The sequence below is a fragment of the Salvelinus alpinus genome, chromosome 3 (genome assembly GCF_045679555.1).
Source record: "Salvelinus alpinus chromosome 3, SLU_Salpinus.1, whole genome shotgun sequence".
NCBI classification, from domain to species: Eukaryota; Metazoa; Chordata; class Actinopteri; order Salmoniformes; family Salmonidae; genus Salvelinus; species Salvelinus alpinus.
The window spans coordinates 64,305,352-64,324,487 of record NC_092088.1 but is presented as its reverse complement, the minus strand read 5'-3'; the positions used below and the strand labels follow the sequence as shown (position 1 = coordinate 64,324,487).

General features: G+C 42.7%; 1 protein-coding gene across 13 annotated transcripts in view; it reads right to left on the bottom strand.

The window, feature by feature from the left end:
* LOC139571118 (dystonin-like) overlaps positions 1–19,136 on the bottom strand; it is a 187,182-nt gene that overhangs the window by 105,494 nt on the left and 62,552 nt on the right. For 12 of the 13 annotated variants that reach the window (XM_071393687.1, XM_071393688.1, XM_071393691.1 and 9 more), the window contains 6 exons: positions 7,116–7,282; positions 5,882–5,994; positions 5,158–5,264; positions 2,628–2,747; positions 2,029–2,124; positions 1,815–1,942 (listed from right to left, as the gene is read on the bottom strand). In XM_071393687.1, the coding sequence (XP_071249788.1) occupies positions 1,815–1,942; positions 2,029–2,124; positions 2,628–2,747; positions 5,158–5,264; positions 5,882–5,994; positions 7,116–7,282 (731 nt within the window). Of the gene's footprint in view, positions 1–1,814; positions 1,943–2,028; positions 2,125–2,627; positions 2,748–5,157; positions 5,265–5,881; positions 5,995–7,115; positions 7,283–9,120; positions 10,425–19,136 lie in introns of those variants that run through there. The other variant, XM_071393693.1, reaches the window with a different exon arrangement.

The window sequence follows — 19,136 nt, the reverse complement described above, 5'->3', positions numbered from 1 at the left end:
TAAATATTTGTGAACAGCCATCCATAACGACCACAATCCATAACGCGCAAATAGCTAAATGAGAGAGCAGCAGTGTGATTCACATCAATGCGCTATGTAGATAACAATAATAAGTGATATGTGTACCACCACTGCTGTTGTCCTTAGCTTTATTCAAGTTGGATCATCTTTGGATGCCGACAGCAGTCGCACCATTAGAAGACTTTGGCCTACAAAAGCCAATTCCTCATCTTTTCACGTTATCCATCAAACACATTTGGTGTTTCCTCATCGTGGTCTCTGACTTGTGGTCAGAGACCACCAAAAAATCTACCTGAGCTTTTTTTCAATGCTTATTTGAATGTCATTGAGAAAACAGAAAAGTGTCATAATAATCCTTTCTGAATTAAAAGTAATCCTATAAATATTAATTTAGTTTTTCAAATCTGTAATTTGATTACAATATTTTTGCTGGTAATTTAACAGATTACAGTTACCGTTTTTTTTGCAATCAGTTACATTTATTACATTTTTAACCCTTATTTTACCAGGTAAATTGACTGAGAACACATTCTCATTTACAGCAAAGACCTGGGGAATAGTTACAGGGGAGAGGAGGGGGGATGAATGAGCCAATTGGAAGCTGGGGATGATTAGGTGGCCATGATGGTATGAGGGCCAGATTGGGAAATTTAGCCAGGACACCGGGGTTAACACCCCTACTCTTACAATAAGTGCCATGGGATCTTTTAGTGATCACAGAGAGTCAGGACACCCGTTTAACGTCCCATCTGAAAGACGGCACCCTACACAGGGCAATGTCCCCAAACACTGCCCTGGGGCATTGGGATATTTTTTTTAGACCAGAGGAAAGAGTGCCTCTTACTGGCCTTCCAACACCACTTCCAGCAGCATCTGGTCTCCCATCCAGGGCCCGACCAGGACCGACACTGCTTAGCTTGAGTGGCAAGCCAGCAGTGGGATGCAGGGTGGTATGCTAGTACAGTATGCTGCTGATTACATGTAATCAATTACTCCACAATCCTGGTAACAGTTTATGGTAACAGGGGTTGTGGCACATACTGTACAACTGGGCTTCTATTGGTTTGCAAAGCCAATAGTTATCTACATAATATCACACAACATTACCAGATATCAACAAGCCAGGTGATTTCCAACATAAATAGTACCTGCAGTCCAAAAACCATTCATGCGAGATGTCATGATAAGAGTACAATGTGCCTGTGACTGTGCCAGAATGTCAGCTTTTTAACAACCTGATGTTGACAAGAGATTATGGGAACACCCACCATCAGCGCTCTAAAATACCTGAAAAATATCACTGAATGGCTTGAGCCGATACACTAGGCATGGAATCACAGCACAATTAATGCCTACAAACCTGACCTGAGACATAGAAAGTGACTTTTAGGAAAAAAATAGCTACCTCAGTTTGAAGAACTCAGAATTTAACCAAACCACAGACCACAGCATGTACAAGGGTAAAGACCATGTCATTTCATGAACCACAGAATAATCAAATTACTGCACATCCTTAAACAGAAGTTTAGACACAAACGTCTAATTATAAAAGAGGGGGACTTCATGTAACACAAATAAGCAGTTCACCAGAGCACTCACCATTGACCCTGAAACCAATCACTAAATACAGTTTTTCATAGTCATTCTAATCAGGCAATTGGGTAAAATCTTCAATCTTAGTTAGCTCATGTACTTACATGACTTACATGGCTGTCATGTAAATACGGGATTAGAATTACAAATCATAGTAGTGTGTGGTGCACCAGCAGCATCAGAAGGATGACCCTTCATACCTGTCCACTTCAGGCCTCAGGCTCTTCTCCCTCTCCAGCATGGCCACGATCAGCTTGCCCCATTCCTTCTCCACATCATTGGGGTGAAACCCCTGAGGCAGCTGGATACGACCAAACTCCATCCACACCTGTCCCCCAACACATACACAGCAACATCTTAGTTAAGTTCATTGTAGTTTGCTGGTTTGGAAAGAGCTGTGTCGCGGTAGCATACCTCCAGCATTTTGTATAGATGCTTGATTTTGCTCTTCTCGGTTTCTTTCAGTGGGATTTCATTCTCTTTAAACTGCAAGTACTGTGTATAAAGTGCCTGTAAAAAAAAACATTAGTTCAGTGCAAACATAGCCACATATCAGAGAAATATTGAATCAATAGAATCAATACAGTTTGTCTCTGCTAACATATATGCATCTAATATCTGTGTATACTCACACTAGTCTGCTTTGAAATTACTGTACCACACAGAGCTCCTGTTGTATTAGCAGCTATGGACTATTTGAAATAAACAGAGCTGCTCTCTGACACCTGTCAATATAGCTCGCTTTAATATTTCATTTCATTAACATGACGCTACTTATGGGGCCATTTGAAGCCTCAGAGAGCTTGGGCTCCTAGCCTCAGGCTTTCAGGGCCAAGCTCTATAAACTGATATCCAGCTTACTGAAAACCAACCAGACAAACACTCCAGATATTGGAGGCTTATTGGAGGTTAATTCTTGATCAAATTAGGGATCTTTCTACCATTCAATATGGCAGAAAATGTGTTCATTCAAGCTGCATTTGATCTGTAATGACATTTCCTTTGTGCTTTACCTTTAGTTCCACTGGGTTGTTAGGGAACGCTCTGTCTGACATCAATCCCACGTTGTGTTTGATCCACTGGATCAGGTAATTCACCATGTTCTGGTACTCTACCCATTTGATATCAACATCCTGTTAAGAAAAAAAATATCAGTATTAATCAATACATTGGCTCATGTAGGGATATGTGCATTTTCTAAATGGACCAAGTTCTTGGGGTAGAGCGTATTTTGAGCGTATTTCAAGTCGTTCAAGCAATACATCTATAGGGCAACTTGTCATAATATTTATTTGAACAGTTGGTGCTATACAAACTAAACTACAAAAACAAGTAGTTAAGACTCTTTGCTGTGGTTATTAGTGTACACACATTTCAGCATTCTTCCATCGCCTTTAAAAGAACATTTCTACAATTTTCTCAGAGGGCTTTCAGCAGCTAAATACTCCCTTTTAGCATCCTGCTCAGACTTACAGTATTTGCCTCAACAAAGCCAGATTGAAAAAAATGCCTTCCAATAGACATATGAGTGATGCAATGGAATGCATATTTGCATATAACATCTGTGCCCAATCCCAGCCAAGTATCAAGTTTCGAATCAAAGTTGAGATCCAAGTAAAGAATACAGTCAAGGAAGTATGCCAAAGGTAAGGCAAAAATACTTGTCACTGATGTGAATTCAAAGGATCTGTGTGAAATATACAGTTGAAGTCAGAAGTTTACATACACCTTAGCCAAATACATTTAAACTCACAATTCCTGACATTTAATCCAAGTAAAAAGTCCCTGTCTTAGGTCAGTTAGGATCACCACTTTATTTTAAGAATGTGAAATGTCAGAATAATAGTAGAGAGAATTATTTATTTCAGCTTTTATTTCTTTCATCACATTCCCAGTGGGTCAGAGGTTTACATACACTCAATTAGTATTTGGTAGCATTGCCTTTAAATTGTTTAACTTGGGTCAAACGTTTTGGGTAGCCTTCCACAAGCTTCCCACAATAATTTGGGTGAATTTCGGCCCATTCCTCCTGACACTTTTTCAGTTCTGCCCACAAATTTTCTATAGGATTGAGGTCAGGGCTTTGTGATGGCCACACCAATACCGTGACTTTGTTGTCCTTAAGCCATATTGCCACAACTTTGGAAGTATGCTTGGGGTCATTGTCCATTTGGAAGACCCATTTGCGACCAAGCTTTAACTTCCTGACTGATGTCTTGAGATGTTGCTTCAATATATCCACATAATTTTCCTTTCTCATGATGCCATCTATTTTGTGAAGTGCACAAGTCCCTCCTGCAGCAAAGCACCCCTACAACATGATGCTGCCACCCCCGTGCTTCACGGTTGGGATGGTGTTCTTCGGCTTGCAAGCCTCCCCCTTTTTCCTCCAAACATAACGATGGTCATTATGGCCAAACAGTTCTATTTTTGTTTCATCAGACCAGAGGACATTTCTCCAAAAAGTACGATCTTTGTCCCCATGTGCAGTTGCAAACCGTAGTTTGGCTTTTTTCTGGTGGTTTTGGAGCAGTGACTTCTTCCTTGCTGAGCGACCTTTCATGGTTATGTCGATATAGGACTCGTTTTACTGTGGATATAGATACTTTGTACCTGTTTCCTCCAGCATCTTCAAAAGTTCCTTTGCTGTTGTTCAAGGATTGATTTGCACTTTTCGCACCAAAGCACGTTCATCTCTAGGAGACAGAACGCGTCTCCTTCCTGAGCGGTATGACGGCTACGTGATCCCATGGTGTTTATACTTGCGTACTATTGTTTGTACAGATGAACGTGGTACCTTCAGGCATTTGGAAATTGCTTCCAAGGATGAACCAGACTTGTGGAGGTCTACAATTTATTTTCTGAGGTCTTGGCTGATTTCTTTTGATTTTCCCATGATATCAAGCAAAGAGGCCCTGAGTTTGAAGCTAGGCCTTGATACATCCACAGGTCCACCGCCAATTGACTCAAATTATGTCAATTAGCCTATCAGAAGCTTCTAAAGGTCATGACATCATTTTCTGGAGCTGTTTAAAGGCCCAGTCAACTTAGTGTATGTAAACTTCTGACCCACTGGAATTGTGATACAGTGAATTATAAGTGAAATAATCTGTCTGTAAACAATTGTTGGAAAAATCCCTTGTGTCATGCACAAAGTAGATGTCCTAACTGACTTGCCAAAACTATAGTTTGTTAAACATACATTTGTGGAGTAGTTGAAAAACAAGTTTTAATGACTCCAACCTAAGTGTATGTAAACTTCTGACTTCAACTGTACATGCAGTGATTGATTTAACATGGTGATAATCACATTCATAAAAACACATTTTACTGTGTTCGCTTTCAAGAGGAAAGTACACTGCAGTCAATGGCTTAAAAGGTATAAGTCAACCCATGCTGTTAATAGGAATATGCTGCTTTGTATTGAGGTGAACTTTGCTTTCATTATATATATTTTTTTTTAAATACAAAACAATGTTCTTAACTATAATTGCATAGGAGATTTAAGTGTGCTGTACAAGAATCTGTTCATCATGTACGTACATTTGCATTGATACCGTCAACACCATCAGGTACTTTAGGGAATACATCATACAGTGTGGAGACGTATGTGATGACCGACTTCTCATCAGGAGACTGCACATCCATGTCTGGTGAGAAAAGGTGAAATTAGATCAAATACACAACACGGTCATCATAAGGTACTGTACATGATACCAGAAAGTTTTTAAAATCAGACATGAATACTCTGGGCTATTTGAATCCTATTTATGCCATATGCTTGTTGTGTCGTTTTCATTTTGTAAAGCATCTAATAAAACAAATAGCAGCCAGTATAACTGTAGGATCTTAATTTGAGGCAGTTTGCTACAGCAGGAAAATAATCCTGCAGCAACCTGAAATGTCAAATATTATGTGAATTACAATTAAATGGGAAGATTTTTAGAGGTTAATACATTTTTCATAAGGGAAAATAAACTCTGAAATTGGAAATGACACAGTTTAGAAGTCTTTTTAAAGCTTAAATACACTACAAGTTACACATTTCCTGCACTGCAGGAAAGTTCTCCTGCAGCATGGTGATCAAGTGAAGATCCTGCATCTGTAAGTAAAGCTGTGTATAGAAGTCATCTCCCCACTCGGGTAATAATGCATTGCATTTCTTCAAGCTGATTTACTCTAGCAAAGAGGTGTTAATGGCAAATGTTAACTTGCTGTGTCAAACAAACTGTTAGAGACGAGCATGTGGATAAACAGAACAACTCACCCTCGGGGTCCAGTAGTCTGGCCACCCCAAGCCGTTCAGCCACACCAAAGGCCTGTTCTAAGTTTGACCGGCTAGTCTGAGCCGACACTCTGCCCATATCCACCAGATCAGGTCTGCAAAGGAAGATAACATACTAATGGAGCTCATCTGTTTTATGAAATGTTAATATGTGATACTTTTGGATGTGGAAGAGCACAAATGTAGTATTTTGGCAAATTAACATTTAGGGTGGTTTGTTTTGTTATGTTTTAGGTTATTTCAGCTATTTCAGCACACACTATTCTTCTTGAAATATGTTGGTATTAGTAAGGAACTTCTCATTGAAGAAAACATATTTGTTTGTAGAAAAGTTTTAGTGTGAGGAAAAAATTGTTAGCAATGTTAAATGAGCCTCTAATATACTCCTGTAAATAGTAAGCTAACTACAGAGGAAATGCCTAGGGACACAGTGCAGTCCCGGACTTTCCAGAGAAATAAATATGCGTTTGCTCAAGAGCCAAAGACAGTCAGGCCAGCCAAAAAGAGGTCAATGGTTAAGTTAAACAATTCCACATGACCCACACATACGTCAATAACTTGTGTTGGGTTATGTGTCCATTGAACTTAAGAAGGCTAGGACTGCAAATAGTGATGTGACATTGACCATAACAAACAAAAGAGAGGCGGGAGAAAGGAGAAATACCTTTCCATCTACTGCAGTCTAGTTCATGTCATTTTAGGTCAGTCCAACAAGGTAGAATATACAGGGTCTGAAATCCGATACTGTCTAACTGAAAATGCAACCACTAAGTGCTGCCTTATTGGGTTGATGGGAAACAGAGAAGTCCAAGACTCAAAATGTGGTGGTGAATCACAGACGTGACTCAGCAAAAGACATAAAAGTAAACAAAGGAGGAAAATAGTTATGTTCTTATGAACTGTAAATTGTTGCTGTTATAAACTGGAAATATACTCATATGAGGTGATATTCCAGTTAAACCCTGATGAAAGACTAATTATATATATTTTTTAAATATATCCCTAAAAAAGCATTGTAAAGCAAACAATAAGGCCACTGTGCTGGAATTTAAATTAAATATAGGGATTGGTGATACAGGGGTCTCTTTTTCAGATACAGGTTCCGTATATCAAGTGGTACCTGTATTTATGAATGAGGGTGTTACCTGTATTTGTAAATGGTGTTATACATGTATTTGTGAATGATGGCATTGCCTGTATTTGTAAATGGTGTTACCTATATTTGTGAATGATAGCATTGAACAGCCTCCCATCCCTCCAGGAGGTGGTGAAGTTGTTACAGCGTACACCCACATAGCCCTCTGTCATCTGCTGGGACCACATCAGCAGCCGCTCCTTGGCTGTCATGTCCTCCGACTCCCCGCAAACATGGATCTCAGAGATCTGGAGAGGAACAACACAAACAAGTTATTATAAGGAACAACACAAACTAGTCATTACACCTACATTACCATCAAACACCTAAATTACCATCAAGCATATGGGTGAGACAGACTATATCGGGAACAATAAAGTATATCATACCTCATGGAAATACTTCAGATGTTAGGAACATATGTTTGAATTGGGAGCCAATCTAGAGTCACAGATAGAATAACTAATAACAACATAAATGTGCTACATTCATTATATTGTGTTGAATGAATACACACATGATAAATGTCTGCACCAAATTCATACAGCTACACCTCAGTAATTCCTTATTTGATTCATACTGAATCAGTGTCCCTATTGGACATCTCAAATTGGCAGCTGGATAATAAATAATCCATTCGTTGGCACAAGTTAAAGAGTAAGGGTACGATGATCTTAAACCAAACACATTCCCCTGACGTTTCAACACAGTCGACATCAGGAAGCAATTCCATGTATCTATGCTGGAGGAAAAACATGATCACCTCTGACCTTGACAACAGGAAGTGACCTTTGAGCCTCTTCCTGCTGTTGTCATGCTTCATGTTTCGCTAGGCAATGCTGACCTAGCTACACTTTAACAATCGTTGAGTAAGCAAAATGATGGTAGCACTTTATTTGGAAAGTCCCAAATATATGGTTTGTAGATGTTCAGTATACTGTATGTTCAACTAACTGTCAACAAAATTCCAACTATCTATTAACCTTAGCCCTAAATCTGTCCCAAACCGGTGAGCAAGCAAAAATGGACATTGAAATTGGGGTTGAAGGTGAGTAACACAACATATTGTAGCAGTCGTGTTCAGTAGATTTGGGGGCATACTAAAAAGATGATGCTATGTGCTGCCAGATGGACCACTAATTTGTGTAAAAATTGCTCAAATGACCCCAAGGTTGTTGCACTTTCCTATACTTGGAATTACGTCATGGAAAATAGTGGTCCTGCCGTGATAAGCTGCTTCCTTTGGTATTTTACCTTTAGAATCCGAAAGCTGGGATATCTAGTAGCAAAACACAGACACTGATATAAACTGTGTCTTAGAAGTAAGGAGTGGGAGAGTTATATGGACCTGGGCAATCAAAACATCAACATTTCAAGGAGAATCAAAGAGAACAAATAACCTTTCCAAATGCCAGCTGTTTATCACTGAGGTATACAACATTTTAAAGATCAAAAAACAGTTTAGAATCTGGTTTGACATAATGGGTAGAACCTTAGTAGCCAAGCTCGAGCAGAGGTGAGGCTCACAAGAAACACTGCTGAGTGAAATATCTTGTGAGGAGAATCATAGCAGTGAAACAAGCTAATTACCTACTCAGCGCTTTCTAATTATCTCTGTGTCCATGTGTTGTGGCTTTGTAGGCTGTATATTACAGCTCCACATCACAGCATGTGATGATGCCAGTTATGTTGTTGTTTGACTCAAAGGGAATCTTAGACTATGTCATAGTATAATTATAGTTGTCTTCTGAATGGTTTTAGAGAGCAAATGGCGGTTAGCAGTCTGCCAGTACAGCACACGGAAAGATTGTGCTGTGAAGTCCAATCACACATCAACACAAACACTGTCTCCATGCAACACCACTGCAATAGAACAACACTTCACAGAAGAATGAAAACATACGAAAGCAAAGATCATGTTTGCTATTTCAGAATAACAGTGCATCTGTATCATGTAAGAGGAACCAAACCAAGCCACCAGTTGTACAGTATTACAGAGTTACAGTAGCAAGCTACTGATACGGTAGCACATTACATTTTGGTCCACACATGTTGGCTGGCTATAAATAGCCTGCACTTAGTTTACCTCTTGTTGGGCGGATGTACACTTGGCAGATGCTTGGAGAGGCTCCAAATAATCTGGAGAGCGGGACCCTCCATCAGAACAGCTGTGAAACTTCCTCCTCCTCTTCCTGTGCACTTGAGTGCTCCATATGATTTTGGGGAGCCCTTCTAGGTTCCCAGATAGGTTGTGATCTCCGCCTCCTCTCAGGGTCCGGAGCATATGCTCCACGGCTCCGAATGTCACCGCCCGCCTCAGCTGCCTATGTAGCAGCTTCTTCTCCAGCAGACCATCCTTAGGAGTGATACTCTTGGAGGTCTTGGTGATGCCATGGAGCTTTTCCTCTCTGTCTGTCTGGTGTGCAGAAATCCATCCAGATCGCAATGCTAACTTCTTCCCAAGAGGAACTTTGGGGACCTCCCCAACATACACCCCTTTGCTGATACTTCCCAGCCTAGGTCTGGGTGTCTCCCCTTCTGGTGCCCCAGCCTGGCTCTCCCTGATGCTCCTGTCTGCTCCATGCTGGAGCTCTACCCTTCTGGGGATATCCTCCTCACTCTGGACACTTTCTCCTCCTCGGCTCCGGAGGGATTCCGGCCGCTGAAACTCCCCCGATTTCCTCTTCTTCTTCCTCTGGAAGTAGCGCCGGCCGCGGAGCTCTTTGGACTCAGGGCTGAGCGGAGCTTTGGTGGGATCCACATAGCATTCCTCCTTGGGGCCCCGCACACAGCCACACACATTGCCCATGACTGTCCTAAGTTCCCTTCCTATAAACAGCGTTAAGTTCCTAATTTCACACTGGGATTCCGTGAGTGAACTTAACTTGATCCAAAGCTCCGTTAGTCCACCAAGAGGCAGCCATAGTTTTCCTCCAAGGGGGCGGAGAGGAAGCTACGGCAGGCAGCCCGGCAGCAGACACAAACACCCCTCCCCTCCACACAGCGCTGGGTTAGCTGGAGAGAGAAAGTCTGTCTGTCTCCCAAAAGAAGCTAAAATTTCCCAGGCACTTCCTTCTGTCACTCCTTTCTTCTGTGACTGCTCTCCTCTCCTCTCAACTCTGCTCTGCTCTCAGGAATCGTCTCTCAGTCTCTGACCTTTGAAACATTTCCCTGGCCCGGCTAATCCAACAACACCATAAATGAACTGCAGGAGAGGCAGAGGCACAGCCACGTCCCACAAGTTTCTACTTCACAGCTCAAAGAAAGAGAAACAGTCCTAGTTCCTGTTTTGGTCTGTCCTCCTGTGATGTCCTCCTCATCTGAAGTGTAAACACGGGCACCTCCAGACCCCCTTCGGGTGTTAAGTTTCCCCAAATGTGCCTGTCTGTAACGAGGCTGCCGGTCTGAGGAGGGCGGAGGGAGCGAGGTGCGGCAGCGGGACAGGATCAGATGGCTGTCGGTTTTCTGCTCTGCCGGCTGATGACCACTGATTACACCGTATGGGAAAACTTTGCTCAGAAAGTTGGCCTAACCTGATAGGCCGTACCAAGCGGAGAATCCCTGCCTATCATAGGGGCTTTAAAAATAACAGGGCAGCATGTGTCAACAAAAGCAGCCGATGCAAATCCTGCTAGGCTAACAAAGCACTTTGACTTTGCCTATCAATCAGACTGTATACAATCGCAAAGCCAGAGGTGGGGCTTGAGTCCAATGGTTTAAACAAACACTATTATCCAATCGGACCATTGCCATCCCATTTCAAATGGAGGCAAATACAGTATACACTTTTCACAGGAAGTGACTCATGTATATGACCTATGGAACATACATAATGATTCAATTATATGTCATTATATATGTGACATATGTAGCAAGTACGGTCCATGAAAGTCATATAAAGCTTGTGTTTTTTTAAATATTCAACAAAATGTTCCGAACAACCACAAGTGAGTTGACAAATTGAGCTAAACTGGCAAGGCCTCAGGATGAGTGTTGATTGAAATAGTATAAATCATTTCTTTGCATAGCCCAACTAAAAATAACTGTCCCACCAGGCTCTGGCTCTATTCTGACGGCAGTGACATTTCCCCTGAAGGTTACAGTCTGCTAGGCCCTGCCGTTTACATACTGTATACCTGGCTGGCTGCAGTACATACACAATACACAGTATACTTAGCACAAAAGCAAAACTACTTGATCAACCACAACACACGAGCAGCCTATTTTTACTTTCATATAAATCTACTTACTATGTAAATGTTCATATTCATTCATGTGGTGTTTCAATAATATCAGAGTTTTGAAAAACTGTAATTTGTCATTCATTGCAAACCAATGTGGAAAATGTAATTACAGTCTTTCAGCATCGAATAAAGTCTTAATATATAGGCCTATATTTTGCTGACTCATCTTAGCCTTTTTTGCAAAGTCATCATACTTTATCCTTTCATCCTTTTTATCCACCTGTCTAACAGGATGTTAGTGCTCCCTGCAAATAGCTCTGTCTTTAATCTCTTGTTTGATCTGCCAATGACAAAGGCTAGAGAGGGGTGGAAGGATGGAAGGAGGGAAGAGAGACGTGTACATTATATTGAGATGGAAGACTTCATCCTGTCACATACACCTGTATTATCAACCCTGGTGAAACAAGTCAAAGCCTCCACATTTGTTTTCGTGTGCCTCTCCGGACCTCAGTTTATTGAGACATCTAACAGGACCTTGACCGTAACCCTTGGAGACCTTGACTGTCAGTCAGACGACACTGCAGAGACCAAAGAGCTACAGTATGGAGCATCGTCATGGCAAAGTATTCAGGTTTCACTGCAGTTATTCACATGAAAGGAAGACAATGCACCAGTCTTCTCAATGCCTTGTCCCAAGGGGGGTATGCAATATGCGTCCCATTGTAGGGAATACCACAGGGACTTCAATGTATTCAGTATGTAAACGCACCTGGGAGACGACTTTGTAAACCAATTGTCAACAAGAGGTAGTAGTCTGAAACACTTCTGTATAACTTTAATCGCTACAGTTTATAGCTTCAGTTCCTATCAAACCATAGCAAGTGACGGATGAATGACACATTCTCAGAAGACATTCTTAAAATAAAAAATATCAGAGAAGTAATACAATGTCATTGGATGAGCATGACCGAATGGCTGGATCATCATACTAAAGGTAATGTCAACTTAGTCCTTCCAAATTCTTTTCAATAGAGTCACGTAGCAAGCATCCAAACAGGGTTGGGTTCATCGCTATGTCACATAGTGTTTCTGCCAGCTGGGCTTAAACCCCACACATAACTGATCAACATTTTCTCCCTCTGTGCCCTGCAACCCTGAAAAATCAAGAATATACAGGTCCATAGCTACTAGCTAGTACAAATGCCCAACAGCTCGCATGAGTGACAGGGGCAGGTGTAGGCACACATCACCCAAGCTACCTGTCAGGATGTTTTATGATTCCAAGCCATAAGAAAAAACTTTAATTATTCTTCAACAAGCACTTCAAATGATTCACTTTCAAAATATTCAGTCTTTTTTTGTGTTTTTATCAGACCTCGATGAGTCTGGGATGTGCAGGCAACAGAGGAGAATGGGTAGATGTTGAAGCATGCAACTAGACATCGCTGCTCTCTGTCTGTTGGATTGTCAAGGTGTTTTCTGTTGTAGATGAACTGTGGCTAACTATCAGTGCTTATTTGTCCATGTCCTTCTACCATGGTCTGGTTCTAGGTCAGGGTGTCATAACGCTAACTATCAGTGCTTATTTGTCCATGTCCTTCTACCATGGTCTGGTTCTAGGTTAGGGTGTCATAACGCTAACTATCAGTGCTTATTTTTCCATGTCCTTCTACCATGGTCTGGTTCTAGGTCAGGGTGTCATAACGCTAACTATCAGTGCTTATTTGTCCATGTCCTTCTACCATGGTCTGGTTCTAGGTTAGGGTGTCATAACGCTAACTATCAGTGCTTATTTTTCCATGTCCTTCTACCATGGTCTGGTTCCTGGTTCTAGGTCAGGGTGTCATAACGCTAGCTACTGCTAATATTCCTCTCCCATACTGTAACCCAGTAGAGTCAAGCCTGCAGGCTGACTGTGCCAGATATATTAATAATCCATAGCAGGGGCCTGAGAAAGAGAGAGAGAGAAAGAGAGAGATAGAAAGAAAGAGAGAGGAGAGAGATCAAGTGCGAGCGAGGGAGAGAGAGGAGGGAAGAGAGAGAGAGGGGGAGAGAGTACGAGAGAGAGAGAGAGAGAGAGGAGGGAAGAGAGAGAGAGAGAGAGAGAGAGAGAGAGAGAGAGAGAGAGAGAGAGAGAATGAGAGAGAGGGGAGAGAGAGAGGGAGCAAAAGAAAGAAAGAGAGAGGAGAGCGAGCAAGAGCGAGAGACAGAGAGAAAGAGAGGGGAGAGAAATGAGAGAGAAGGGAGGGGGAGAGAGAGAGGATGAGAGAGAGAGAGAGAGAGAGAGAGAGGGGAGGAGAGATGAGAGAGAGGGGACGGGGGAAAGAGAGAGGGAGCAAGAGCGAGAGAGAGAGAGAGCGGGGGAGAGAGATGAGAGAGAGAGAGAGAGAGAGAGAGAGAGAGAGAGAGAGAGAGAGAGAGAGAGAGAGAGAGAGAGAGAGAGAGAGAGAGAGAGAGAGAGACAGAGACAGAGAGACAGAGAGAGACAGAGACTGGGCACTAGCGAGTTGTGCTTCACTAGGCCTCAGAAATGCAACACTAGATCATCCTAGTGCTGCTACTGATGTGCCATACACCCCCCAGTGTGCAGGCGTGTGTGTGTAGGGGTTTATGGCTTGACCCCTAATACAAGCCAATAGCTTCCATATGCACGTTGGTGAATGTACAGCTGCAGCAACACAGTAAAGACTGTGTGTGGTACTACACAGACATGGGCACAAATGTTCTCAGGGTGTGGGGACACCGAAAACAGATGAACATTAGTACTGCAGGCGAGACGAAGGAAGGGACACTTACTCTATACAAACAAACTATTTCCTGCACTTGTCATCACACAACACATAACACTGGAGGGAGGGACGTGTCCAACCTCTTCCCTCCTTTTACTTCAACACTGAAGCACAAACAGTACAAACACGTAATGACCATTTCACCATTTCAGCTCAGATAGCTATTAGGTCTGAGACACAAACACACTTGCGGACGATGCAGTTCCTCTCATTGAGCTGTGAGGTGAGTGGTTCAGTGTTGTCCTCTGTGTGTGCGTGTCGTTCCAGGACGACACACACACACACCACACACACACACACACACACACACACACACACACACACACACACACACGAAAACACACACAAACACACACACAAACACACACACACACACACACACACACACACACACACACACACACACACACACAGAGAGAACCACTCACCTCACAGCTCAACGAGAGGAACTGCATTGTCCGCAAGTGTGTGTGTGTGTGTGTGTGTGTGTGTGTGTGTGTGTGTGTGTGTGTGTGTGTGTGTGTGTGTGTGTGTGTGTGTGTGTGTGTGTCTCAGTCACCTGATCTCAAACCAATTGAACCCTTATGGGAGATTCTGGAGCGGTGCCTTTTTTTCCGCAATCATCAACAAAACACCAAATGATGGAATTTCTCGTGGAAGAAAGGTTTCGCATCCCTCCAATAGAGTTCCAGACACTTTTAGAATCTATGCCAAGGCGCACTGAAGCGGTTCTGGACGCTCCTAGTCGCCCAATACCCGATTAAGACCTTTTATGTTGGTGTTTCCTTTATTTTGGCAGTTACCTGTATATGCCAGCAGGCAAACTGCCACAGACGTAGGCCTATGTTAAAATAACCATAGGCATGACACTTTGTTAGACTGGTTTGACATCTTGTGGCCAACGAGGGAACAACAGCTATAAAAAGAGAAACTGATAGTTTAGATGAGTGGTCACCAACCTTTTCTGAGTCAAGATCACTTTCGCTGTAAAAAGCAAGCTGAGATCTATGGCTCAGATTTTTTAAACAGAAGTTAAAAATGTTTACATTAACCTAATAAAAACAGTTCTGTAAGAATGAGGTTTGTGCAGAAGGCCTAATACATTATCACAGCATACTGGCTATATACCTGGCCTACCAATATTGTTCTTCTCAGACCAAAATATATTTCAAAACTCGAGCTTTGACAACAAAATAAATCAGTTCGTGTAGCACTTGCAAGGACATAGCTGGGTATAAATTGAAATAATTTGCAAATAATTTGCTTTTTTATATTACTGGACTAATCTGTCATGGTGTTTTCAAGACAACAGGGGGAAAAAACTAGGTCAAATTATGACGTCAGTGATCTTGAGGTCAGAATGTCGGAGCTCTAGAAAGATGCCCGAATTTCCAACTTGGAATTCTGAGTTCATCTTGTTTTTTTCAGGGTTTCCCGTTGGCTTGAACGTACTGAAGTCGGAAGTCGGAGATTTCCAGGTTCCCAGTTTTTATTAACACAGCATTAGTCTCAACAGAGGGAGGGTGAGAGCAGCAGAGGGTCCGCCTCTCGTGGTCACTGCTCTCTCCTTCCTTTCCTCTAGTGAGACTGACCAGAGAGTAGGGCTGTGGCGGTCACAATTTCGTCAGCCGGTAATTGTCAAGCAAATGTCGGTCTCACGGAAATTGACTGTTAATTAACATAAATACATTTAGTATCTCCTGGCTTCCACACAACCCACTGATGCAGACCTTTGGAACATCTACATTTTAAAAAGTATAATAAATCCATGTAATATAGCCTACACCTTCACAATAAATCCATTTTCTTTTTTTGACAGGTCGAAAGAAGCATGATATGAAGAAAATGTAGTCTATTTCAGAAGAACAGAATAGCATACTCTGAGTTGTTCTTATGTTAGGTCCTAATGTGGTAATGCCAAATGGCTGTGGGCTACACTAGTTCATTTAGCAGACAAGATTTGCTTAGAATTCTGTGGCATTATTTTATAGTATGAAGAATACAATTGAACGAAGCTGATCAAAATAGAAAGGATATTTTCTCCAAACGATTTGAGGGAGTGTACACATACGGCTATTCTGTGTTGAGCGGCTAACAAAGAAATAGGTATTCCTACAGTATATGCTTAATTTAGAGTTAATGTAAGTTTAGTTGTTCTACAAACGTTGGGCTATATGTTTAGATTTTTAATACATTGTAAGGCTGCATGATGCGACTAATGACGATTTGAAAAAAGTCGCTTGAAAGGGATGAGCTCTGCCTAGTTTTTTTGCGCAGGCTGTACACACTACATCAGTCACTCATTCACAATTTGACATGCCTAGAATTTCACGGCGGCATCTCCTTTGTGTGGCCGTAATGCACACTAAAAAAGTCCATGTAATTTGAGGCCAGTGACCGTTGTGCCCTTCTCCCTGAGTGCTGAGCATCACCTCTCACTCACATGGCTCTCCATCACGTGATCGGGTCTTTCTCACAGGCTACAAGTGAAGACAGACACATCGGAGAAGCAACTGCGCGTGTCCTTATCCAATTCCTAGGTGTATACTGAAGATTATTTATTTATTTTATTTATTTATTTAACTAAATAGTCAGTTAAGAACAAATTCTTATTTACAATGACGGCCTACACTGGCCAAACCCAGATGACGTTGGGCCAATTGTGCGCCGACCTATGGGACTCCCAATCACAGCCGGTTGTGATACAGCCTGGATTCGAACCAGGGTGTCTGTAGTGATGCCTCTAGCATTGAGATGCAATGCCTTAGACCGCTGTGCCACTCGCCACTTAGAAACAAGATGTCCTAACAAACAGCAAAAGCACTAGCCTATGTCAATCTACTTTCACCCATAGTACAAACGTTGACCTATTCTATTTTGTGCGAGAAATAAATATTCCAAACATAGTCTGGGACAGTTGTGGGATGCGATAGATCCCAAATTGAAAAAAAGTTTTTTACGCAATGTGGCTGACGCAACAGATCAGAACGTGTAGCTTAAAATGCTGATAAACTATTAGGCTATTTCTTCACATTATAAGCGCAGCGATGCGCACACGGTAGTAGGCTATACGCACGAATGTTCCATTAGCGGAAAACACCATTATCAAAAGTGACCGCAAATGCAATTATGTATGTAATGCTTTTATTATAAAAAGCTGCATTTTTATGGTGAAAATTATCTTCCCCAAACTTGAAACTCACACGCTGCGTATGTATGCCAGTTAGGCTCTACATCCCTTGTAAAGCAGATTAATGTGCTTACCTTAAGCCTTATCGAAAACATATAGGCCTATGGGCTAGGCTACATGAGTTGTGCGACTATGATTTGAAAAGGTTGGGGGAAAAAGGCATTGTTTCTTATGCTCATGAGCTCTCATTAAGTGTGACAGTAATATGGTCACCGCAACAGCCCTACCAGAGCGGGGACACTGTCTTCCACCTGATGGCGAAACTCGAGTCACACTGCATCTGCCTCATGCACAAATTCATGTTGTTCCTATGACCACAGAAAGTGAAATATTCCTCAATATTAAAATAAACACGACGAGCTGCCAATACACTTGGCTACTCATTCATTGCAGCTGCTGTGTGAGTGAAAGTATGGAAAGTGTGTTTTAGTGTTGAATAAAAACAGTGTTGACAGTGCTGAATAAAATGTTTAACATGAACTCACTCATAAAAACATTAGCTCTTTGCTGTATTCTTTGACAGTCTCTCTCTGGTTATGGTTTTAAAAGTTCTGAAATCTCTGAAATCTCACGCAGGCTAGTATCAAAATTTGCTGTGGTCGGGTTTGTGGAAGCTGTAGGCACAGTGATTTGAGCAATCCGATTGGCTAGCGCAGTAGGCAAACTCGATTTAGCCGCAGATCTCCCAGTCTGCCGGGTAGGCGGGTTTGTCTTTTCAGACAAAGGAAATGGTTCAAAATGTGAACACTTTGCCTTTCCGGAGAGCAGGGCTTCTGAATCAAGTGCACCTACCGCCAACAGAGCAAAATACAAAAGTAGCACAAGCCTTTATCGTTGGCTTTTCAACAGAAATGTTTGGGGATCGACTAGGAATACCTTGAAGATCACAATCAACCGGTTGGTGACCACTGGTTTAGATGGTTCAAACAGAACCAAATGTCAGTCTTATGCTGTCATGCCCTGACCATAGAGAGCTGTTTATTCTCTATGGTGGTTGTGGGGCGTGACAATGACTAGGGCGGGTTATCTAGGGGAATTATAATTCTATGTTGGCCTGATATGGTTCCCAATCGTTTATCGTTGTCTCTGATTGGGGATCATATTTAGGTAGCCATTTTCCCCATTGTGTTTGTGGGATCTTGTGTTTGTGTAGCTGCCTGTGAGCAGCCCAGAACGTCACGTTTCGTTTGTGCTTGTTTGTTTTTGGTGAGTTTCGATTTATTAAAATATATGGAACTCTACGCACGCTGCGCCCATTCATTATGACGATCGTGACAGAAGATCCCACCACCAAAGGAACAAGCAGCGTGGCCAGGAGGAGCAGGGATCCTGGGCCCGGGAGAAAAGGGAGTGAAGGACATCATGGACATGGGAGGAGGTTATGGCAGGGGACAAGACCCTGCCATGGAAGCAGACGGAGGCAGCGAAGGAGGATCAACGACGACTCCGGGGTTCGCAACAAAGACGCAAGCACGAGAGGCAGCCCCCAAAAAACAATTGGGGGGGGGGGGCACACGGGGTGGTTGGCGGAGCCAGGTTTCAGACCAGAGCCAACTCACCGCACTTGCTTCAAGGAGTGTGTGACCGTTCATTCACCATGTTATGCGGTGATACGCACTGTGTCTCCAGTGCGCATTCACAGCCCGGTGCGCTCGGTACCAGCTCCCCGCACTTGCCGTGCGAAAATGAGCATCCAGCCAGGACGGGTTGTGCCGGCTCAGCACTCCTGGTCTCCAGTACGCCTCCTCGGACCAGGATATCCTGCGCCGGCCCTACGCACTGTGTTTCCAGTGCGCCTTCACCGCCCAGTGCGTCCTGTGCCAGCGCCCCGCACTTGCCGGGCTAAAGTGAGCATCCAGCCAGGACGGGTTGTGCCAGCTCTACGCTCCAGACCTCCAGTGCGCCTCCACGGCCCAGTATATCCTGTGCCAGCTCTACG